At 39.5% G+C, this 24323-nt stretch overlaps 1 protein-coding gene, 1 long non-coding RNA gene and 1 pseudogene across 3 annotated transcripts; 2 read left to right on the top strand and 1 right to left on the bottom strand.

Annotated features, from left to right (window-relative positions):
- Nucleotides 1-13921: 13921 nt before the first annotated feature.
- Nucleotides 13922-16388, bottom strand: LOC107788928 (uncharacterized). The gene is made up of 5 exons (XM_075218516.1): nt 15925-16388; nt 15377-15389; nt 14595-14927; nt 14327-14394; nt 13922-14114 (listed from the first exon to the last, which is right to left on the bottom strand). The coding sequence occupies exons 1-5, from the start codon at nt 16386-16388 to the stop codon at nt 13922-13924; spliced, it is 1071 nt and encodes a 356-aa protein (XP_075074617.1).
- A 5383-nt stretch (nt 16389-21771) lies between these two features.
- LOC107788930 (uncharacterized) lies at nt 21772-22835 on the top strand (annotated as a pseudogene).
- Nucleotides 22836-23193: 358 nt separating this feature from the next.
- On the top strand, nt 23194-24110 carry LOC107788931 (uncharacterized). Of its 2 annotated transcripts, none has more exons than XR_001648730.2 (3): nt 23194-23379; nt 23525-23619; nt 23729-24110. It is a non-coding gene; the product is annotated as an uncharacterized LOC107788931 (long non-coding RNA). The 2 variants fall into 2 exon arrangements; XR_012711363.1 differs by having other exon boundaries at nt 23525-23778; nt 23852-24110.
- The last annotated feature ends 213 nt before the right edge of the window (nt 24111-24323 follow it).

Below are 24323 nucleotides of genomic sequence, written 5' to 3'. Positions count from 1 at the left end.
AACTTATCATAAAAATTTGGAGGGTAATTATTGGATATTTATATAATAAAATGTATAAACAAATTGATTTAGAGCTTTTAAAAATTATGGAAAATTATGAAAAAATACTTGTGCATACCTGTAAATCAAATGATGATGCATGTGCATTATTTTGAAAGTGTATATATATATATATATATATTTAAAAAATATGAGGGAAAAATTGGGTATCAACAGTTATAGAGGCGAGCTGGGGAGGTTGCTTATGAGCTTGCTTTACCTCCCAGCTTATCAGGAGTTCATCCAGTTTTTCACGTGTTTATGCTCCGGAGGTCCAGTCGTAGAAGCGACTTTTGGAATTTTAATGAGAAACCACAGAAAAGGTTGGTTGGACCGCAAATGCGGTATTGCAGGTGCAGTAAAGGGGTCGTAGATGCGAAAACCCCTGGGCAGAATGTATATATGTCTCTGCTTCGCGATTTTTAAAGGGTTTAACCATTTTTAACTTCGGACTTAGAATTTTTGGGCGATTTTGAAGAGATATTTCAATGGAACTTCGATAAGGTAAGGATTTTGGACTTCAAACACACTTTTATGGTAGTATTTCATGAATTAGGACTGAAATTTAATCAATTAATGGACTAAAAATGGAGGTTTAGGGCTTGAGTTTAATAGGGCTTAAATTAAGGATTTGAGGGGTCAATTGAACTCCGATTTTGGTGTTTTTGATATGTATGAACTCGTGGGGAAATAAGGAATCTGATGATATGAAAATTTATGAGTTTGGAGAAGTGGGCTCGGGGCTCGGGTTTTGCCAATTTCGAGATTTTTGACATTTTTTTATTGTTTTCGCTTGTGCTTTGTTCCCTTAACATATTCTGATGTATTTGTTCTTGTTTTGGTCAAATTCAACGCACGAGGAGGCCGATTTGAGAGGCAAAGGCATACTGAACTCGAGTTTTAGGCGGTTCGAGGTGAGTAATGATTGTAAATGATGTCCTGAGGGTTTGAAACCCCAGATTGCACAACGTAGTGCTATATTGAGGTGAGACATGCGCTTAATGGTGGGCGCGGGGTCATTTACTTTTGGGGATTGTGACTTGGTCCATCGCGATTGATATTTTTATCACGTATTTGACTGAGACTTAATTGTTATCATCATGACTTGGGCTTATTGCCATATTTGGGCTTTGTGCTGACTATTTGAATCCTTCATAGACTTTTATCACTTTTTCCTCACTATTTTGACATACTACTTGAACTCAGTCCTATTGATTTACACTGCTTTACAAACTCAGCCACTTTTACTTGAATTTGAGACTTAAATGATCTTTCAAATGTTATTTGGGCTGAGCACTACTGTTTTACTGATTCCCAAAGGGCGTGTGATAATTTATGGACTGAATGAGGCCGAGGTCCATATGTGAGGACATGCTGAGTGATATGAGATACTTTCTATGCCATGAGGTGGCTTGAGTGATGTGAGGCCGATTGATGTGAGGTCGAGTGCCGAGTGATGTTGCCACGAGGTGGCTTGATATAGCGCTTGGGCCGTAAGGAGCCCCTCTAGAGTCTGCACACCCACAATGAGCGTGGGTACCCATTATGATCTGAGAGTGAGCCCGAGGGGCTGATACTGTTCTGAGTGATTGATACTAAGCCCGAGGGGCTACTATACTAAGAGTGAGCCCGAGGGGCTGATACTATTCGGAGCGACTGATACTGTGCCCGAGGGGTGGGTTTCTACTTGTTATTTACCTGTTAAATTACCTGTTTTACTTGTTTTTAAAAAGGAATATCATTTGATTTCTTTATTGAATTACTGCTTTAAGTGATTTTACTGATTGATATAGAATTGTTTTGTGCCTTTACGTGTTTTCATACTTTCAGCCATTATTTATAATTATTACTCACTGAGTCGGAGTACTCACATTACTCCTTGCACCATGTGTGCAGATTCAGATATCGCAGAGTCCGCTCCTGAGTGCTGATTCTCCCAGTTCAGGTAGTGATTCAGAGACTACGAGGTAGTTGTTGGCGTTCGCAACCCCCTGCCTCCCTTATCTTATCATTTTCATGTTTGTAGAACTATTATATCGGATTTGGTGTTTAGTAGACTTGTATCCGGATTTCTTAGTTGCTCATGACTTGTGACACCCCAGTTTGGGCTATGTTGGGATGGTTTCTACTGTTGTTATCATTAATTCTGCAATTTATGGATATTATATCATGCTTTAGAACCATTTATGATATTTAACTGTTTAATAGAGGTGTTCTGTTTGGTCTGGTTGGCCTTGTATTCATGATAGGCGCCATCTCGACCGGGATCGGGAATTGGGTCGTGACAAGTTGGTATTAGAGCCTAGGTTACTTAGGTCACGAGTCATGAGCAGGTTTAGTAGAGTATCGTGAATCGGTACGGAGACGTCTATATTTATCATCGAGAGGCTGCAGAACCTTTAGGAAAAACTTCATATTCTTGAAACTCTTGTCGTGCGAACTTATTTGTACAACAACTAAACTTCTATATTCTATTCTCTCGCAGATGGCGAGGACTCGTGCTACCGGACGAGGCGGAAGACCACCAGTACCACCCACTGAGGCCACCAAAGACCGTGGACGCGGTCGTGATCATGGTAGAGGCAGAGCAGTGAGGGCAGCACCTATTGATCCACCAGCTGCCCCAGCTCAGGATCAGGCTCCAGCTATGGATACTCCAGCAGCACCAGTTCAGGCACCAGCTGTGCCCATCATGATTCCGAGTCTTCAGGAGGCCCTTGCTCAGATCTTATCAGTTTGCACTAGACTGGCTCAGGCAATTTTAGCTACCACAGCAGCATTTACTTAACAGGCTGGGGGATGCAATCAGACCCCTGCTGCTCGCACACCTGAGTAGGTAGTGTAGGGATTGCAGATGCCGGGAGCACCTCCAGCTCAGCCAGTTACACCAGTTCAGGAGTTCGTAGTTCCAGCTATGCTAGACGATGAGCAGCGTCGTTTCGAGAGGTTTGGTAGGCTCCAGCCTCCTTCATTCAGTGGTGCTGAGGGCGAGGATGCCCAGGGTTTTCTCGACAAGTGTCAGCGGATGCTTCGTACGGCAGGGATTATTGAGTCTAGTGGTGTGGTATTTACCACCTTTCAGTTCTCATGAGATGCCTTTACTTGGTGGGAGGATTTTGAGAGGCATAGGCCTGTCGGTGCAGCACTTCTTTCTTGGCAGTAGTTCTCCACTCTATTCTTAGAGAAGTATGTACCGCAGTCCCGCAGAGAGGAGCTGCGTAGGCAGTTTGAGTGGTTGACACAGGGGAATATGACCGTGACCCAGTATGAGATGAGGTTTTTTGAGTTGGCTCATCATGCCATTTTGATGATTCCATCAGATCGTGAGAGGCTCAGGAGATTTATGGATGGCCTTAACTACCATCTCCGTATTCTGATGACTAAAGAGAGAGTATTGGGTGCTACGTTCGAGGAGGTTGTTGATATTGCTCGTGAGATTGAGACGGTTCACCATCGGGAGCGAGAGGAGAGGGAGGCCAAGAGGCCTCGAGGATCGGGCAGTTACAGTGGTGCTCCTTTGAGGGGCCAGTTCTTGTATGGTAGAGGTCATTCTTTCAGGCCACTCAATCGACCCGTCCCGAGTATCGTGGGGCATCTTCAGGCCATGGTTATCATAGTTCTCAGCAGGGTCAGCCTTCACTCAGCGCCCTTCCAACTAAAAGTTCATCTCGTGCCCCGTCTGTTCAGAGTTATTCCATGCCGAGTGGATCAGCTAGTCACTCCAGTGCGAGGGGTTCCCTTCAATCCCATTCTCCAGCACCTAAGAGTTGTTTTAAGTGTGGAGAGTTTGGACATATGTGGAGGAAGTGTCCTCATCGTGCTGCTAGTTCATCACAGCAGAGGGGTCAGCCCTCGTCTTCTGCTCCAGTTACTTCAGCACCCGCCCAGCCAGTTAGGGGTGGAGGTCAGGTAACCAGGGGTCGCCCCAGAGGTGGAGGTTGATCAGGCGGTGGCCAGGCCCATTTTTATGCTAATCCAGGCAGGACCGATGCTATTGCTTCCGATGCTGTCATTACAGGAATTATTTCAGTCTGCCACAAAGATGCCTCTATCTTAATTGATCCCAGTTCCACCTATTCTTATGTGTCATCATATTTTGCTGATCATTTGGGTATGTCCCGAGGGTGTCTTGCTTTACCTGTCCACGTATCTACCCCGGTGGGTGACACTATTGTTGTAGACCATGTGTACCGGTCATGTGTTGTGACTATGAGGGGTATAGAGACCCGAGTTGATCTATTGCTATTAATCATGGTGGCCTTTGATGTTATTTTTGGCATGGATTGGTTATCTCTGTGTCATGCTATTCTAGACTGTCATGCCAAGACAGTCACTTTGGCTATGTTGGGTGTAGCGAGGATCGAGTGGTGTGGTGTGATTGATTATGTTCCTACTAGAGTGATTTCTTTCTTGAAGGCCCAGCGTATGGTTGGGAAGGGTTGTCTTTAATATTTGGCATTTGTGAGGGATGTTGGATCTGAGACTCTTAGTATCGATTCCGTCCCAGTTGTGAGGGATTTTCCCGATGTATTTCCTGCAGACCTATCGGGCATGCCACCAGATAGGGATATTGATTTTGGTATTAACCTAGTGTCGGGCACTCAGCCCATTTCCATTCCGCCATATCGTATGGCACCAGCAGAGTTGAAGGAATTGAAAGAACAGCTTCAGGAACTCCTAGATAAGGGGTTCATTCGGTCTAGTGTGTCACCTTGGGGTGAACCGGTTTTGTTTGTGAAGAAGAAGGATGGCACGATGAGAATGTGCATTGATTATAGGCAATTGAACAAAGTAACAATTAAGAACAAATATCCTTTGCCTCGCATTGATAATTTATTTGATCAGCTTCAGGAAGCGAGGGTGTCCTCTAAGATTGATCTCCGTTCGGGCTATTACCAGTTGAAGATCAGGAATTCAGATATTCTTAAGACTGCTTTCAGGACTAGATATGGTCACTATGAGTTTCTTGTCATGTCTTTCGGGCTGACCAATGCCCCAGCAACGTTCATGCATTTGATGAACATTATATTTTGACCTTATCTGGATTCGTTCATTATTGTATTCATTGATGATATTCTAGTGTACTCGCATAGTCAGGAGGAGCACGCGGAGCATTTGAGAGTTGTATTGCAGAGATTGAGGGAGGAGAAACTTTATGCAAAATTCTCGAGGTGTGAGTTTTGGCTCAGTTCAGTGGCTTTCTTGGGGCATGTGGTGTCCAGCAAGGGTATTCAGGTTGATCCGAAGAAGATAGAGGCAGTTCAGAGTTGGCCCAGACCGTCCTTAGCCATAGAGATTCGTAGATTTCTTGGGTTGGCAGGCTATTATCGCCGGTTTGTTTAGGAATTCTCATCCATTGCATCGCCCTTGACCAAGTTGACTCAGAAGGCTGCTCCATTTGTATGGTCGGACGAGTGTGAGGAGAGCTTTTGGAAGCTCAAGACAGCTTTGACCACAGCTCCAGTATTGGTTTTGCCATTAGCTTCAGGTTCATATACCATATATTGTGATGCTTCTAGAGTTGGGATTGGTTGTGTATTGATGCAGGAGGGTAGAGTTATCGCTTATGCTTCTCGTTAGTTAAAGCCTTATGAGAAGAACTACCATGTTCATGATTTGGAATTGGCTGCCATAGTTCATGCATTGAAGATTTGAAGGCATTACTTGTATGGCGTATCTTGTGAGGTATTCACTAATCATCGCAGTCTTCAGCATTTGTTCAAGCAGAAGGATCTTAATTTGAGGCCGCGGAGATGGCTAGAGTTGCTTAAGGATTATGATATTACTATTTTGTATCATCCGGGAAAGGCCAATTTAGTGGCCGATGCTTTGAGTCGAAAGGTAGTGAGTATGGGGAGTTTGGCGTATATTCCAGTTGGGGAGAGGCCCCTTGCATTTGATGTTCAGGCCTTGGCCAATCGGTTCATGAGATTGGATATTTCGGAGCCTAGTCGGGTGTTAGCATGTGTGGTTTCTCGGTCTTCCTTATATGATCGCATTAGATAGCGTCAGTATGATGATCCACATTTGCTTGTCCTTAAGGACAGAGTTCAGCATGATGATGCCAGAGATGTGACCATCGGTGATGATGGTGTGTTGCGGATGCAGGGCCAGATTTGTGTGCCCAATGTGGATGGGCTTAGAGAATTGATTCTAGTAGAGGCCCATAGCTCGCGGTATTCTATCAATCTGGGTGCCGCAAAGATGTACCAGGATTTGAGGAAGCACTATTGGTGGAGAAGAATGAAGAAAGATATTGTGGGATTTGTAGCTCGGTGTATCAACTGTCAGCAGGTAAAATATGAGCATCAGAGACCGGGTGGCTTGCTTCAGCAGATGGTTATTCCCGAGTGGAAGTGGGAGAGAATCACTATGGATTTTGTGAGTGGTCTTCCTCGGACTTTGAAGAAGTTTGATGTTATTTGGGTGGTTGTGGATCGGCTGACCAAGTCCGCGTACTTCATTCTGGTGTGTACTACCTATTCTTCGGAGCAGCTGGCAGGGATCTTTATCCGGGATATTGTTTGATTGCATGGTGTGCCAGTGTCTATTATTTCAGATAGAGGTACTCAAGTTACTTCTCAGTTTTGGAGGACTTTTCAGTGAGAGTTGGGTACTCAGGTGGAGTTGAGCATAGCATTTCATCCGCAGATGGACAGGCAGTCCGAGCATACTATTCAGATATTAGAAGACATGTTGCGTGCTTGTATTATTGATTTTGGAGGTTCTTGGGATGAGTTTTTGCCGCTTGCAGAGTTTGCCTACAACAACATCTATCAGTCTAGTATTCAGATGGCCCCGTATGAGGCGTTATATGGGAGACGATGTAGATCTTCAGTTGGTTGGTTTGAGACCGGCGAGGCGAGGTTATTGGGGACAGATTTGGTTAAGGATTCTTAGAGAAGGTGAAGATGATTCAGGATAGACTTCATACAGCGTAGTTGCGTCAGAAGAGTTATGCGGACCGGAAGATTCGAGATGTATCCTACATGGTTGGTGAGAAGGTCTTGCTGAAGGTTTCGCCCATGAAGGGTGTTATGAGATTTGGAAAGAAAGGGATGTTGAGTACGCGGTTCATTGGGCCTTTTGAGGTACGTAGGAGGATTGGGGAGGTGGCTTATATGCTTGCTTTGCCACCCAGCTTGTCGAGTGTGCATCCGGTATTTCATGTTTCTATGCTCCGGAAGTATGTTGGGGACCCATCTCATGTTTTGGACTTCAGCACGTTTCAGTTGGATGATGATTTAACCTTTGATGTGGAGCCAGTAGCTATTTTGGGTCGTCAAGTTCGAAAGTTGAGATCACAGGATATAGCTTCAGTGAAGGTACAGTGGAGAGGTTGGACCGTGGAGGAGGCTACCTGGGAGACCGAGCGGGAGATGCGGAGCAGATATCCTCACCTGTTTGAAGCTTCAATTATGTTTCTTTACTCGCTCGAGGACGAGCGTTTGTTTAAGTTGGGGAGGATGTGACGACCCGACCCATCGTCTCATGAGTTATCGCTCTATTTTTTCCATTTTCAGCTTCTTTATTCTTCATTATCTGTAATTGGTGTGATCGAGTCGATTTGGATTGGTTTTGGAAGGAAATGAGACACTTAGTCTCTTTAAAGAAGGCTTAGTTTGGAAAAGTCAACCGGATGTTGACTTATGACTTAGAGGGATCAGATGTGATTTCCTGTGATTCGGTTAGCTTCGGGGGATGATTTGTGACTTAGGAGCGTGATCGGAAGGGGTTTTGGAGGTCCGGTGTAGAATTAGACTTGAATTGGCGAAGTTAGTATTTTGGCGATTTCTGGTTGGTAGGTGAGATTTTGATCCGAGAGTCAGAATGGAATTCTGAGAGTTGCAGTAGCTTCGTTATGTCATTTGGGATGTGTGTGCAAAATTTCAGGTCATTTGGGCGTGTTTTGATTGGGTTTTTGGTCGAAAATGTATTTCGGAAGATTTTAGAAAATTAGGCTTGAATTTGATGTGATTTAGTAGATTTGGTGTTGTTTGAGGTGTTTTGATGATTGGAACAAGTTTGAATAAGGTACTGGGTCATGTTTGTCTTTTTGGTTGAGGTCCTGGGGGCCTCGGGGTGATTTCGGATGGTTAACGGGAAGATTTGAACTTGAATTATTGCAGAAAGTGTACTACTTCTGATGTTTTCGCACCTGCGGCTTGGAAACCGCGGGTGTAGTGCCGCACGTACGAGGGGAAAATCCGCAGATGCGAAGTTTGGGCTAGAGTGCAGTTTCCGCAGAAGCGGTCGAGGTGGCCGCAGATACGGAAGTCCAGTCGCAGAAACAACTTTAGGAATTTTAATGAGAAACCGCAGAATCGGTTGGTTGGACTGCAAATGCGGTACCACAGGTGTGGTAAAGGGGTCGCAGATGCGAAAACCCCTGGGGCAGAATGTATATATGTCTCTTCTTCGTGATATTTAAAGGGTTTAACCATTTTTAACTTCGGACTTAGAGTTTTTGGGCGATTTTGAAGAAAGATTTCAAGGGAACTTCGATAAGGTAAGGATTTTGGACTTAAAACACACTTCTATGGTGGTATTTCATGAATTAGGACTAAAATTTAAGGAATTAATGGACTAAAAATAGAGGTTTTGGGTTTGAGTTTAAGAGGGCTTAAATTAAGGATTTGAGGGGTCAATTGAACTCTGATTCTGGTGTTTTTGATATGTATGAACTCGTGGAGAGATAAGGAATCTAATTATGTGAAAATTTCTAAGTTTCGAGAAGTAGGCCCGGGGCTCGGGTTTTGCCAATTTCGAGATTTTTGACATTTTTCGATTATTTTCGCTTGGGCTTTGTTTCCTTAGCATATTGTGACGTATTCGTTCTAGTTTTGGTTCGATTCGATGCAAGGGGAGTTCTATTTGAGAGGCAAGGGCATAGTGAGCTAGAGCTTTAGCCGGTTCGAGGTGAGTAATGATTGTAAATGATGTCCTGAGGGTTTGAAATCCCGGATTGCACAATGTAGTGCTATATTGAGGTGAGACATGTGCTTAATGGCGGGCGCGAGGTCGTTTACTATTGGGAATTGTGAGTTGGTCCATCTCGGTTGATGTTTTTACCACTTATTTGGCTGAGACTTAATTGTTATCATCATATCTTGGGCTTATTTCCATATTTGGGCTTTGTGCCGACTATTTGAATCCTTCGTGGACTTTTATCACTGTTTCCTCATTATTTTGACATACTACTCGAACTCAGCCCTATTGATTTACACTACTTTACAAACTCAACCACTTTTACTTGAATTTGAGACTTAAATGATCTTTCAAATGTTGTTTGGGCTGAGCACTACTGTTTTACTGATGCCCAAGGGGCTTGTGATGATTTATGGACTGAGTGAGGCCGAGGCCCATATGTGAGGACATGCTGAGTGATATGAGATACTTTCTATGCCACGAGGTGGCTTGAATGATGTGAGGCCGTGTGATGTGAGGCCGAGTGCCGAGCGATGTTGCCACGAGGTGGCTTGATATAGCGTTTGTGCCGTAAGGGGCCCCTCCGGAGTTTGCACACCTACAGTGAGCGCGGGTACCCATAATGATCTGAGAGTGAGCCCGAGGGGCTGATACTGTTCTGAGTGATTGATGCTGAGCCCGATGGGCTGATACTGTACTGAGAGTGAGCCCGAGGGGCTGATACTGTTCTGAGCGATTGATACTGTGCCCGAGGGGCAGATTTCTACTTGTTATTTACCTGTTAAATTACCTGTTTTACTTGTTTTTAAAAAGGAATATCATTTGATTTCTTCACTGAATTACTACTTTAAGTGATTTTACTGCTTGATATAGAATTGATTTGTGCCTTTGCGTGTTTTCATACTTTCGGCCATTATTTTTAATTATTACTCACTGAGTCGGAGTACTCAAATTACTCCTTGCACCATGTGTGCAAATTCAGACATCGTAGAGTCCACTCCTGAGTGCTAATTCTCCCAGTTCAGGCAGTGATTCGGAGACTACGAGGTAGTTGTTGGCGTTCGCAGCCCCGTGCCTCCCTTATCTTATCATTTTCATGTTTGTAGAACTATTGTATCATATTTAGTGTTCAGTAGACTTGTATCCGGATTTCTTAGTTTCTCATGACTTGTGACACACCGGTTTGGGCTGTGTCGGGATGGTTTCTACTATTGTTATCGTTAATTCTGCAATTTATGGATATTATATCATGCTTTAGAACTATTTATGATATTTAACTATTTAAAAGAGGTGTTTTGTTTGGTTTGGCTGGCCTTGTCTTCATGAGAGGCGCCATCACGACCAGGATCGGGAATTGGGTCGTGACACTGGGAGTCCAAGAAGTACATGCGAAGCAGATACCCACACTTATTCAGCACTTCAGGTATGAATCTAAACTTGTTCGAGGACGAACGTTTGTTTAAGAGGTAGAGAATGTAACGACTCGAACGATCGTTTTTCTTGTTAGAAACGTGTTCCCTTAAATGAGACTTCCCGTACTTTCTTTTACTAATTTACGACTTGTGAGAATTCAAGATTTTGAAGAGTTTGGGTTGAAATCGAAACACTTAGTACCTTAAGGTTGGCTTTAAAGGCCAAGTTTCACTTCACTCAACATTTTGACCAAACGATCTCGAAATCAGGATTTCACGGTTCCAATAGGTTTGTATGATGATTTCGGACTAGGGCGTATGTTCGTATCGGGTTTTGGGTGACTCAGGAGCGTTTCGGCACCTAATAGTGAAAGTTGGTTCTTGAAGATTTTTGAAGTTCTTTAAATTTGGATTTGAAGAGATTTTGGTGATATTGAGGTCCAAGTGGAATTTCGAAAATTGGAATAGTTCCGTAATGTCATTTAACACTTGCATGTAAAATTTGGTGTCAATCTGAGTAGTCTATGTATGATTGGACGCGATCGGAGCCTTGAAGTTCAAAGTTTGATTCAGTTTGGGTTTGGGGTGTGATTATTGGTTTTGTTGTATTTTATGCATTTTGACAATTCGAGCAAGTTCGTATTATATTTTTAGAATTGTTGGAGTAGTTGGACCGGGTCCCGAGGGGCTCGGGTGCATTTCGGACCGCCCGGAGTTGAGTTAAACACACCAGATTTCTGCTTCTCATTTCCTTCTTCGTGAACACGGTCATACTCTCGCATTCGCGATAAAGGATTTGGGGTGCTGTGGGCTGGGAAGCTTTTTCCCTTCGCGTTCGCATGCCTAGGATCGCGTTCGTGGAGGCTTGGGTCATCTAGCCATCACATTCGCGTGACCTGGCTCGCGTTCGCGTAGAAGAGGCTGAGCTGGGTGGTCGTTGTTTATTCTTCGCATTCACGTAGGGTAAGCCAAGCAAGCCTTCACGTTCGCGAGGCTCTTGTCACGTTCGCGATGGGTAATTTACCTGGGCCTAGACCGTTTGACTTCGCAATCGCAAGGCCTCTATCGCGTAGAAGGAAGACCTGGGCAAAACACTTTTCAAAAATGGGACTTAGCTAGGTTATGTTGGCTCATTTCTTCCGTTATTGAGCGATTTAAGGAGCTCTTAGAGAGGGGATTTGACTTAGCACTTTGAGATAAGTAATTTCTACACAATGTGAGTTAAATACATAGTTTATGGGTAGATTATAACATGTAAATTGGTGAAAATCACGGGTTTAGGTGGAAAAAATGAGATTTAACCACGATATTTATTATTGAATTTAGTAAAAATCATATATTTATGTTCCTTAGGTTATTGGTAACAACTTTCTTTAAAAATTTCCGGAATCCAAGCATGTGGGTTCGGGGGTAAATTTTAGGAATCTTGCAAATTAGGTTGGGTAATCACTTAAATGGTGGAATTATGAACTTTTGAGCATGGATGATTAGTTTATGTACTGTTTGACTAGCTTCGAGTTGTTGGGCATCATATTTGGAGGTTTGAGCGCGTTCTTGAATTTTGGAAGTAGGCTTTGATACGAGGTAAGTCTCCTTTTTAACCTTGCAAGAGGGAATTAACCCCACAGGTGAATTAAATACATGTTTGAACATATTGTGGGGGCTACGTATTTACGAGGTGACGAGAGTCCGTATGCAGCTACTAGTATGCTATTGTCCGGGTAGTTTAGGACCCGTATCATGCTATAATTGAAATGTTGTGCCCTTACTTACTAAAATAATCACTTAAATGATGTTAGAAATTTATAAAGGAATTGTATGAGGTTAAACTCACTAATTTGAAAGTTTGCATGAAATACTTGACTATAAATAGGAAATTTGTGTTTTCTTGAAAATAAATTGTTATTTATGGATCGGGCCGAGCGCCTCGGTAGTAAATAGATGCATATATGGTTCTCACCGTTCGACCCTCCAGTAGTGCACATTTTAATACTATATTGGATCGGGTTGTACGACCTCGACATAATTGTGCATGTTAATTATTTGGAACTCTCCATAATTTTTACTGCTTAAATGCTTTGAAATGTAAGTTGTTACATGATATGACTGAAATTGACATGTTATTTATGAAAGAATATCTTATATCTTCCTATTATTGAACTTTTAGTATTATTCATGATATCTATGCCTAGCATAACACTTTAATTATATGATTGTTGGCCCAAGTAAGTGTCAAGTCAACCCCTCGTCACTACTTCTTCGAGGTTAGACTGGATACTTACTAGGTACATTTTGTTTATGTACTCATACCTTGCTTCTGTACTTAATTGTACAGGATTTGAGGCAGGTGCATCTAGTTATCCGCCAGGCGTGCATTCTTGATCTTGGGCTGAGACTTCACGGTGAGCTGCCCCCTTTCTAGCCGTTCAGTAGCATGCCAGAGTTTCTCTTTTGCTTGTACCTGTCTATTCTATTTCACAATAGGATAGTCATTTTTTGTATATTCCATTAGTTGCCCACACACTTGTGACACTAGATCTTGGCACATATTAGTAGACTTGATTTTTGGTTGTATTCCTATAATTATGATTTCTTTTAGTTGTTTCCGTTTTGGTTGCCTTAAAAATCCATTTCGTTTTGTTTGCCTTAAAATCCATTATTTATCAAATGCTTTAAATTTAAGTAAAGTTAGATGTTGGGATTGCTTAATAAAAATGGGAAATCACTAAGTTGTTCACTGTTGGCTTGTCTAGCAATGGTATTGGACGCTATCACGACCTGACATGGAGTTGGGTCATGACATAAGTGAAGGATACCTTATTTAGACTTGTATTTTAAAGTACAAGAGGGGGTGAATTATAAATATTTAAACCTAATCACTTATTAGTTGACTAGATAATCGAGTAGTCGACTGGATATAATAACCTAATAGTTATAATGATAGAAAGTAAGATCAGAAAGTAAATGCAGGAATTAAAGACACCAAGATTTTATACTGATTTGGATTCAATGTGAATCCTAGTCCAGTCCCCTTGGGTTGCAAGAGAGTTCTCTTTAGTAATGTGTTTCTCCAAGTACAGTTGAAATGAATTGACAAAACGGTTTCTCTAGCACTCGTTTCTTTTTGATACAATGTCTCACCGGTGTTATACTCTCTTTTTTTCTCTGAATTATTACACAACAGATCTTAGTGAACTACAATGTTTGTTTGCAGTAGAACAAAGAGAGGTATTTTTGGTTTGATCAAAGTATATATGACGAAGGTTTAAGGCTGGGTATAAATACTTTGATGAAGGTCGAGGCTTGACAACCCAAAAGATTTTATCCTTAGAAAGATATTGATTCTTTCCAAGAATAAGATAGCTAGATGTTACTTTTCCTTTTCCTTCTTTCAGCAGATGTATGTAATGAACACTTGCTCCTTGATTGTTGGTTCTTCTGAAATTAGTTGCGTATCAATCTTTACAGGATCTTCGATCTTCCTAGATGCTGGCCTTGATTCATGCCTTAAGTTTAGGCTTGCTTGATTCTCTCCATCGCAGCTAGCCGTTACTCTTTGCTGATTGATTTGCTGATTGAGTTCTTTCCTTAGTTATCCAGATTTGCGAGTTCTTTCCTTGGGCATCCAGATTTGCTGATTGGATTGTAATCTTTGCTGATTGATTTCTTTCCTTAGGCATCAAAATTGACTCCAGCGATCTTGTAGTATCTTCTTGATTCCTTGTAATTGATTTCCTGCATATGTATATTATTTGCATCATTAAAACTGGATCTAACAATCTCCCCCTTTTTTATGATGACAAAATAATATACAAATGTAAACACCAGTTGACTTCCCTATGTTTTACTCACCCTCAATGTATGCAGTTGACTAGTCCATGATACTCCCCCTCAATGTATGCAGTTGACTAGTCTATGGTTGAGTCGACTCCTGCCACAAACTGAACCTGTACAGATATAACATATACTCTTTCTCCCCCTTTTTGCCATCAGCAAAGAGGGAACAAGCTAAGAACTAAACAGAATATATAGCAATTAAACATGAGAGTTATAGGAATCATCCAATGGCTGAGAAAACAGCCCACAAAAATAGCACAGCAAAAAATAAATTATCCAAAGGCTGAAAACACAGCCCAAAACCAGCAGAGCAAAAGAAATATTTTTAAAACAACCACAGTAACGGTGCAGAAAATAAGTAAGGGTGTTGCAGATGACCTCCTTCAATTGTTCAAAGCTTGCATTGGCTGAGATGCTCACTCCATCCAACCTGTCATGAATCTCCCTGAAGGCTTTGACAGCCTTCTCCCTAACTCTGAAAACAGCAACTCTAATTTTGGACACATCAGACCCTATTTCCTTGGAAATGGCATGAATGTCACGAACAGTAGATTGAGTGGCTTTGAGAAGATTTTTTATTTTAGAGAGTTGAGAGTCAATAGCATGAAGCTTTTCACCAAGATCAGGGCTGTCAAGACTAGGATGAGGGACAACGGGTGAAGGTTTAGGCTCTACAGGTGCATGCTTTGCTTCACTATCGTGCTTCTTAACCTAATAACACTTTAAACTCACATATCCCATACTAGCAAAGGCTCTAAAATTGTAAGACTTAGAGGTAGTGATGAAGGGATAGTTGGACAGGGAAATTTGATAAGCTTCCAGAATGTGAGTGATTTCCATGCCATAGGGTAGACTGGTGGGATCTTCAGCACTCTCGATCATGAAATTGATAACCCAGGAGGAAATATTGATTTTGAGTTTGGTCACGAGGCAATAGATGAAGAAAGTGCCTCTTTGAGATAAGGTTGAAAAGGAACCAGTACGGGGAAGTAAAGTAGTTGCTACAATGTAGGCCAGAATCCGAGTTTCGAAACTGACATTACTGGGACCTAACTGGTTTGGTAGGGAGTCAGAGGGACAGTCAGCAATACACTATTTGGCTTGGTCAAAGGAAATTTCAAAGTCATCAGGCCAGGTATTTTTAAACAACATAGGAAAACCAGAACAACGACACTGAAAGAGCGAATCAAATAGGGCACACTGAAAAAGGTTCTCCGCCTTAAGAAGAGGGTGTCTGACGGTTGAGTACAGAAAAGGAAAAATTGTCAGTTGAAGAGACGTGATGATTGGCTTTTCAACTTTGCACGACGAACTAATGTAAAAGAAGAGAAAAGAGAGGGAAAATGGAGGCGTAATAAATGCATGGGTAAAGGACAATCATTGCAAAAAAAAAATTAACAATACACATAGGTCTTAAAAGTTATTAGTAATGCAAGTAATACCAAGTAATTTTCTTAAATCACAAAATCTCTCTTCTAATGAAGGTTTAGTAAAAATATCAGCTAACTGATCAGTGGTTCCAACAAAAGATATTTCTATGTCTCTCTTAAGAACATGATCTCTAATAAAATGATGCTTGATATCTATATGCTTTGCTCTAGAGTGGTGCACAGAATTTTTGGAAAGACAAATAGCACTAGATTGTCACAAAAAAGTTTGTATAGGCTTAAAAGAAAGTTCATAGTCACCCAGTTGATGAGACATCTACAGTAGTTGTGCGCAGCATTGTCCAGCAGCATTGTATCCAGCTTCAGTAGCAGACAATGCGACTGATCCTTGTTTTTTACTGTTCCAGGATATCAATGCCTTTCCCAGTAATTGACATGTACCACTTGTGCTTTTTCTATCGTCCTTATCACCTGCAAGGTTAGCATTTGAAAAACCTTCTAATTTAAAAGAGTTTGAGCGAAGATACCATAGTCCATGAGATACAGTCCCAATAAGATATCGAATGATTCTTTTCACGGCGGTCAAATGTGATTCCTTAGGAGCTGACTGAAACCTGGCAAATTTACATACACTGAACATAATATTCGGTCGATTTGTTGTTAGATACAGCGGTGATCCAATCATTCCACGACATTTAGTTTTATCAACAGGAATGCCATGTTCGTCTTTGTCTAGATTTGTGGAAGGGCTCATTGGTGTGCCAATGGATTTTGCATTACTCATACCAAATTTTTAAATCAGCTTTTTGTGTATTTGGTCTAACATATAAAGGTTCCTTCTTCAGATTGTTGAATTTGTAGTCCAAGGAAGAACGTTAGCTCACCCATCATGCTCATTTCGAATTCTCTTTGCATAATATTTGAAAATTCCTTGCACATGAGAGGGTTAGCACTACCAAATATAATATCATCAACATAAATTTAAATAATAAGGTTACCTCCCGATGATCTTTTAATGAACAAGGTAGTATCTATTTTACCTCTTGTGAAGCCATGATCAACAAGGAAGGAACTCAGTCTATCATACCAAGCACGTGGAGCTTGTTTTAGCCCATATAGTGCCTTAGTGAGCTTGTATACATGGTATAAGAATTTTGAATCTACAAATCCTGAAGGTTGTTTCACATATACTTATTCTTTGATAAATCCATTCAAAAAGGCACTTTTAACATCCATTTGAAACAGCATGAATCCTTTAAATGATGTGTATGCCAGAAGAATTCGTATGGATTCGAAACGAGCTACTGGGGCGAAAGTTTCATCATACTCGTCTCCTTCCTGTTGTAAGTAGCCCTGAGCAACTAGTCTGGATTTATTTCTTACGGCCTTTCCATCCTGGTTCAATTTATTTCTAAAAACCCACTTTGTTCCGATTACAGACACATTTTCAGGTTTGGGTATCAGATTCCACATTTAATTCTTACTGAACTGATCTAACTCTTCCTACATAACTTGTACCCAGCTTGAATCTTTCAGTGCTTCTTCTATCTTTTTTGGCTCATTCTGAGAGATTAATGCAATATTTGCTTTCTTTCTGAGGGCTCCCCTAGTTTTCATTCCTTCATTTGGATCCCCTATAATGAATTCTGAGGATATTCAGGTTTGCTTCTCCATTCATTTGGGTGAACTACATTCGTAGTTGACTCGATTCTTTAATCTAGTACATTGCTGCTATTTTCACTAGTTGACTCTGTCGCAGTAGATATATCAATCGACTCTTGAGATTTGTTGGTCTCCTAAGTTTCTTGAGCTTGATCTTCATCACCTACAATAATTCATTTCTCGACCAAGGGATTATTTTCATCGAATATAACATGTACAGATTCTTGCACATATAATGTGCATTTATTATAGACTCTAAAAGATCTACTATTTAATGAGTGGCCCAGAAAAATATCTTCATCACTTCTTGGATCGAATTTTCCAAGATTATCCTTACCGTTATTATGGATAAAATATTTACTTCCGAAGGGAGGGAAGTAACTAATATTGGGACGTTTACCTTTCCATAATTCATATAGAGTCTTCTTCAGAATAGGCATATGAGGCAACGGTTGAGAATGTGACATGTTGTACTTACACCTTCTGCCCAGAAGTGGTTTGGCAGAGAATGTTCTAGTAACATGGTTCTTGCCATATCTTGGAGGATTCTGTTCTTTCTTTCTACAACCCAATTTTGTTGTGGTGAGCGTGGTGCAGAGAAATTATGGGTGTATCCCTGATCATTACAAAATCTTCAAATGCTCTACTTTCAAATTCTCCTCCATGGTCATTATGAATTGTTGAAATCAGATGTCCCTTTTCTCTTTCAACCTTTTTGCAGAAAATTTCAAAATTTCTTAATGTTTCATCCTTATGAGATAAGAAAATTACCCAAGTGAAACGTGAATAATCATCAACAATAACAAAAGCATACCTCTTTCCTCCTATACTAGCAGTTCTAGTAGGCCCAAATAAATCCATATGAAGTAATTGCAAAGGTTTTGAAGTAGATACTATATCTTTGTTTTTGAAAGAGTTTCTGGTCTGCTTACCCATTTGACATGCATCACAACTATGAGTTCTAGAAAATTCAGTTTGGGTAGACCAACAACTAACTCATGTTTGGACAATTTTTCTATCAAATGCATGCTAGCATGACCAAGTTTCCTATGCCACAACCATGGATCATCAGACATAGAGGATAAGCAAATATGTCCATCTATTTTTTCAAAACTATCAAGGATATAAACATTTCCATACCTTTTTCTAGGAAGGACTATTTTACCTGATTCATCTTCAATAGCACATCCTGTTTTCTTAAAATTTACCTCCTATCCTGAGTCCCAGAGTTGACTTATGCTCAAGAGATTGTAGTTGAGGCTATCTTATAACTCTATCATGTTTGAGTTTCCAGTCTTTAACTTCCTTATTGAGTCTCTTAAACTCATTCATCATTTTTTTGAGACTCTTTCAAAGTTAAATCAATAATATCCTGCAATTCATTGCATCTTTCACAGTTATAAGATCTTACCTCACTGGTTTCACCTCGTGCTATGAAACAGTTTTCATTTTCTTCATGTGAAGTGCCCTTATCTGTCCAGCATCCTGAGGATTTGTTCATTTCATTTTCAAGAATTGTCATGAAGCGGAGATTTGCTATCTCTTCGTGGTCTGAATTATCCTCATCGCTCCAGCTTCCAAAGGATTTGTTCTTGTTGAAGCCTCTAGAGATCTCCCTTTTTAGTTCTGGGTACTCAGCTTGAATATGTCCAAATCTTCCACATTCACTTTCTATCATTCTTATCATTTTCGTTGTATTGCCTGGATCGTCTTGGTGGAATTCTTCCTTTCTTTGTGTTCATGTATCTTCTCATCAATCCATCAATGTTTCTTGATAGCATAGCAATCTCTTCGTGCAAAGCTTCAGGATCATCATCAATTTCGTATTTAGCTATTTCAGTAGAGGTTTTGAATGTGACTATTTTCTTTTTTCTTCTTGACTGGTCTTCTTGAGATGCGTCTTTTCAAAAGCTAGGAGTTCTCCTCGTAGTTTATCATAGGATAATTTGTGCAAATCTTAAGATTCCAGTGTGACAACTTTGGTCTGCCAAGTGGTTGGCAAACTCCTGAGAATTTTTCTAACTTGATCACCACTGGTGTAAGGCTTGCCAAATGCCTTTAGATCGTTAATTATTTTGCTAAACATGGCAAACATCTCTTCAATAGATTCTCCTTCTTTATTGAAAAGAGTTCGTAATCATGGACCAGCATGTTTATATGTGTTTCCTTTACATTGTTGGTTCCTTCATAAGTGACCTCAAGCTTGTCCCACATTTCTTTATCTGTGTCACAGCTTGAGATTTTCTCATATTCTTTACCACTTATAGCATTATGAAGCAGATTTCTTGCTTTATTGTTAACTTGTACCACTTTCATTTGCTCTTTTGTATATGAATCTATATCTTCAGGATCAGCAAGTGGTGGAGTAGCAGCTGGTAAGGGATAGTTTCCTTTTTTGATGACTCTCCAAACTTTGATGTCATAAGTTTTGGCAAAGATCTCCATTCGCACTTTCCAATGGGAGAAATGTTGCCCATTAAAGTATGATGGTCTAACTTGTGAAATTCCTTCCAGAAAGAGAGCTCCTATGATAACTTGATTTGCCATGATCTTTTCTTACAAGCTGTTAAGCAAAAGTAGAATGTGAGCATTGCTCTGATACCAAGTGAAAGTACACGATGGGGTGAATTGTAAATATTTAAACTTAATTTGCTTATTAGTTAACTAGTTAATCGAGTAGTCGACATAATATAATAACCTAATAGTTATAATGACAGAAAGTAAGATGCAGAAAGTAAATGCAGGAATTAAAGACACCAGGATTTTATACTGGTTCGGATTCAATGTGAATCCTAGTCCAGTCCCCTTGCGTTGCAAGGGAGTTCTCTTTAGTAATGTGTTTCTCTGAGTACAGTTGAAATTAATTGACAACACGGTTTCTTTAGCACTCATTTCTTTTTGATACAATGTCTCACCAGTGTTATACTCTGTTTTTTTTCTCTAACTTGTTATACATCAGATCTTAGTGAACTACAATGTTTGTTTGCAGCAGAACAAAGAGAGGGATTTTTGGTTCGATCAAAGTATATGTGACTAAGGTTTAAGGCTGGGTATAAATTTTTTGATGAAGGTCGAGGCTTGACAACCCAAGAGATTTGATCTTTGGAAAGAGATTGATTCTTTCCAAGAATAAGATAGCTAGTCGTTGCTTTTCATTGATTTCCTTCTTTCAGCAGACGTATGTAATAAAGACTCGCTCCTTGATTGTTGGTTCTTTTGAAATTAGTTGCGTAACAATCTTTACAGGATCTTCGATCTTCCTGGATGCTGGCCTTGATTCATGACTTAAGTTTAGGCTTGCTTGATTCTCTCCATCGCAGCTGGCCGTTACTTTTTGCTGATTGATTTGCTGATTGAGTTCTTTCCTTAGTTATCCAGATTTGCGAGTTCTTTCCTTAGGCATCCAGATTTGCTGATTGAAATGTAACCTTTGCTGATTGATTTCTTTCCTTAGGCATCAAGATTGACTCCAGCGATCTTGTGATATCTTCTTGATTCCTTGTAATTGATTTCCTGCATATGTATATTATTTGCATCATTAAAACTGGATCTAACAGTATTAGGGTTAAAACTCATCTACTATATAAAGTGGGGGACGTTTTTATTTTTTGGGTTACTGTTGGCATGCATATCAAAGTACTAAAGCTTATTCTGGCTTATGGCAAATTGTCTAAGTATTCTTCAATCGCTCATTGACTTAGCCGTATCCGAACTCCATCTCGAGAGCTCGGTTGTGGTCGATTGTTAGTATTTAAGCTTAATACGGGGCCTAATTACTTTTACATATTGGTTTCATCGTTTTATTCTCACTTCAATTCCATTATATACCGTTCTTTAATCATTTTTTGTTAAATTAAACCACTTAACCTTTAAACCGCATATAAATTTAATTGTTATCCGTTTTAAGGGTAAAGAGAAAAATTAAAAATAAAAAAATTTGGCCATTGAACTTAGGGAAAGGCCAATTGATGCACACTCGTATAATATTTTTGTACTCATTCTATATTGGAATTCTCCATCAATCATAGGGTGATATAAATTATTAAACAAGTTTTAAAATTCAGAAAAAGCTATTGGTACACCCATAATTAGGCCAATCCAGCTTGTTCTTTAACAAACTATTTGCAGGTGTATTATCACTAACACAACCTGCAACACTTCGATAATTTAATTTATTACCTCAACCAACCGAAATTAGAATATAAAATGCTTTCGGATATTTGGTAGCTCATGTTGTCACCAACAGAATACAAACTTGTTTATCAAATAAAATCTTTCCTTTATATATGTGCAAAGATTATATTCCAGTGATCTTAAATAAATAATCTGAAGTTTTTTGAAATGAACGTGATCTCGTCATACATGATATACTATATTAATATAGTTGTTTACTCACTTTTCAAGAAGGAAATATAATATTCATTACATAGTAATAGATTATCAGTTCACATTATTTATTTCTCTTGAAATTTTACAATAATGAATGTAAAAAAGCACAATATGTGGGTGCTTGAAATGTAATCTTCGTGGAAGTTCCTACCAACATATCAAGAAAAAAAAACCTGAAAATGTATAAGTAGCAGTAGGGTTTCAAATATTCCATTAATTTAGTAAGTGAAAGTGCAACAAATTAAACTAGTCATCCAAAACTTATAGGGGAAAGAAAATGAATCCAGCTGATGAAACCATATCTTTCTCTGACCTTGGTTTCCTTGAATCTATCAAGCAGCACCTTTTGATTGATTCAAATTTTTCTGAGAATTTTTCAAATGATGCATTATTTAATAGCCCTAGCCCAAGTTCAGCTGAAAACAGCTTTAACACCTCCCTTTGTGATGAAAACTGTGAAAAGTCCGAGTTCCAGGAGGAAAGAAAGGGGCCTAGGTGGCGCGTGAGGAAAACGCGCCGCAAGATTGGAGGCGCTACATAGGAGTGAGGCGGCGGCTATGGGGGACGTTTGCGGCAGAGATATAAGAGATCCGAATAGGAGAGGCGCGAGACTGTGGCTAGGAACTTATGAGACTCCGGAGGATGCAGCATTAGCTTATGACCAAGCCGCTTTTGAGATCCGCGGCTCGAAAGCACGGCTCAATTTTCCGCACTTAATTGGCTCGAACATGACTAAGCCGGCTAGGGTTACAGCGAGGTTTCGTATGCGCTCACCGGAGCCATCGTCTTCAGCTTCTTCAGAAAATACGACAAGGAAAATGAAGATAGATGTGATAAACTCCATAGCTAAAGTAAAATTTATTCGTCATAGCTTGATTAATCTACAAATGTTGGTATAATTGTGAGGAAGTAAGGTTTCTTCGTGTTTAACAATTGCAATATAAATTATGGAGGCGGTTTCAGGATTTTAATTTTATGGGTTCAAATTTCTAATTCTACCGCTTTCATCTAATTAACTAGGTTCAAAGTCTATTATTTTTGCACATTTAGTGAATCTTTTAAAACATATACATAGTCTATGCCAAAATTTAGGGAGGTTCAAAACCAAACCTTAACCAAAAATTGAACCACAAAATTGGCTTAATGTCTTATTTGTATCGGGTTATCATATTAACTGTTGGTGAGTGGATTGAAATTTTATAATTAACGATTTATTGGTTTTGAGGCGAATTATTCAATTTTCTTAACGGATAAACCGTTAACCCGTTAAGAATTTTTATATTTGTATTTTTTACCCTTATGTATATTAAATATCCTTCCACTATTTAACAAACACTACAAGAAATATGTGATACGGCGACATTTAATTAGTGACAATTAAGATAAATGTCCGAAAAAAGTTAATTTAGTGACATTTGTTAGAAAATGTGATAAGAATACCGACATTTGTTGAAAACATGTCAAAAATATTTTGACATTTGATTTAAATGTCATATTATTAGGAATATAACAACATTTAATTAGTAACATTTATAACAAATGTTAAAAATAATTTTTTCGCCCAACAAGAAAAAATAACTTTAAGCACTTTATGGGCCTTTAAACTTCTCTTCTTTTTACAGAAATACAAGAAAGTTAAAAATAACATTCAACCCGATTCCTCCACAACTCTTCAAGCCGCAACCATCTCCGTATCTTTCACTCATTTTGATCCAAATCCGCCGGTAAGATTTTTCTTCATATAAGTGCTATAAATCACAATCTTCTGTATTATATTTCTTGTCTGCTTTTGACTGTTTGTTGATAGCCCTAAATTTGCCGTCTATAGTCTTGAGATTTCTTTTGATTGAACCTTTTGATTCGTTTCAGACCTAGAAGGGCCGCCTGCCAGAATTAAATTTCAGCAATTATCGCTCTCAGAATCTGGAGTTGCAATCAGATTCATCCACTCTAACTCGTGTTCTGTACGTTTGGACTTTTCTTTTTGAGTGAAATGAGATTTGTGATATTTTGGTTTCTGAAATTCTTGAACTTTTTTCTTTCTTGTTGTTTATTTTTGTTTTCTTTTTGAAGGTGAATTTCCTGCAAAAGAGTCTAGTAACGTTGATATTACTCCATATGAGGTTAAAATGTAATTTTGCTACTTACCTTTTCCCTTAATCACTTTGGTGATAATTTTTTTTTAAAAAAATTCAGATCTTGGATACATCAGATTTTGAAGGTTGTGAGATCAATTAATGTGAAGGAATCCTGATTTGGTGAAAGTATATGGAACACTTCATCAAGAAAAATACATGGATGCTGAAGCTTTGAATTATGTTGGTGTATTTGAAAATTATAAGAGAAAAGTTATGGTTATGTGGTCATGTGTTGAAGTCATTCATTACGTTGTTTGAATCGTATATGGTGTACAACTCTTGAAACTTTTGAAAGGAATAAAAATATTTGTAGTATTGTAGGATCAGCAATAGTTGATTCATTGTTTTCTACATTCTTACCACATATTCTACATAATACTTAAAGGAACAAAAAGAGAATATTTTTCTTTTTAATCATAATATAAATAATGATTTTGATATTCAAATAATATGTCAAAAATTGTAAACGATTTATCTGACATTTCTATGTATGTCGCAAACAAGATAGTTTAAGAGCTCAAATTGTTGAC

This window comes from Nicotiana tabacum, chromosome 7 (assembly GCF_000715075.1).
Source record: "Nicotiana tabacum cultivar K326 chromosome 7, ASM71507v2, whole genome shotgun sequence".
Classification (NCBI taxonomy): domain Eukaryota; kingdom Viridiplantae; phylum Streptophyta; class Magnoliopsida; order Solanales; family Solanaceae; genus Nicotiana; species Nicotiana tabacum.
The sequence above is the reverse complement of the archived record's forward strand: the minus strand, read 5'-3'. Positions and strand labels throughout refer to the sequence as shown.